General features: G+C 65.3%; 1 protein-coding gene across 1 annotated transcript in view; it reads right to left on the bottom strand.

Annotated features, from left to right (window-relative positions):
• Positions 1 to 693, bottom strand: part of RBCK1 (RANBP2-type and C3HC4-type zinc finger containing 1) — a gene marked incomplete at its 5' end in the record, with an annotated part of 3797 nt that extends 3104 nt beyond the window's left edge. Inside the window, one exon of the mRNA XM_041458457.1 lies at positions 547 to 693. Coding sequence (XP_041314391.1) covers positions 547 to 693 — 147 coding nt within the window. The remainder of the gene's footprint in view (positions 1 to 546) is intronic.
• Between the last annotated feature and the right edge of the window lie 4 nt (positions 694 to 697).

A 697-nucleotide genomic window follows, 5' to 3' on the forward strand; every position in this document is an offset into this window, starting at 1 on the left:
CCCAGGTGTGCCCAGCTCTATCCCAGCTGTGCCCAGGTGTGCCCAGCTCTATCCCAGGTGTATCCCAGGTATCCCCAGCTCTATCCAGGTGTGTCCCAGGTGTGTCCCCAGCTGTGCCCAGCTCCATCCCAGGTATGCCCAGCTCTATCCCAGCTGTGCCAGCTCTATCCCAGCTCTATCCCAGGTGTATCCCAGGTATCCCCAGCTCTATCCAGGTGTGTCCCAGGTGTGTCCCCAGCTGTGCCCAGCTCCATCCCAGGTATGCCCAGCTCTATCCCAGCTGTGCCCAGGTGTGCCCAGCTCTATCCCAGGTGTATCCCAGGTGTGCCCAGGTGTATCCCAGGTGTGCCCAGCTCTATCCCAGGTGTCCCCAGCTGTATCCCAGGTGTGCCCAGCTCTATCCCAGCTGTGCCCAGCTCTATCCCAGGTGTACCCAAGTGTGCCCACCTCCATCCCAGCTCTATCCCAGGTGTGTCCCAGGTGTGCCCAGCTGTATCCCAGGTGTGCCCAGCTGTGCCCAGGTGTGCCCGGGCGTGCCGGCCGTACCTGCAGAAGCTGTGCAGGCAGTCGCGCAGCAGCACGGCGCGGCCCGCGGGCACCTCCTGCAGGCAGATCCCGCACTCGAGCGCCTCGGGGTTGGGCACCAGCCCCGCCTCGTCCGCGCGCAGCAGCTGCGCCAGGTTCCGCTGCCGCTCCG

Source organism: Pyrgilauda ruficollis, unplaced genomic scaffold, assembly GCF_017590135.1.
Source record: "Pyrgilauda ruficollis isolate IOZ18807 unplaced genomic scaffold, ASM1759013v1 scaffold1285, whole genome shotgun sequence".
NCBI classification, from domain to species: domain Eukaryota; kingdom Metazoa; phylum Chordata; class Aves; order Passeriformes; family Passeridae; genus Pyrgilauda; species Pyrgilauda ruficollis.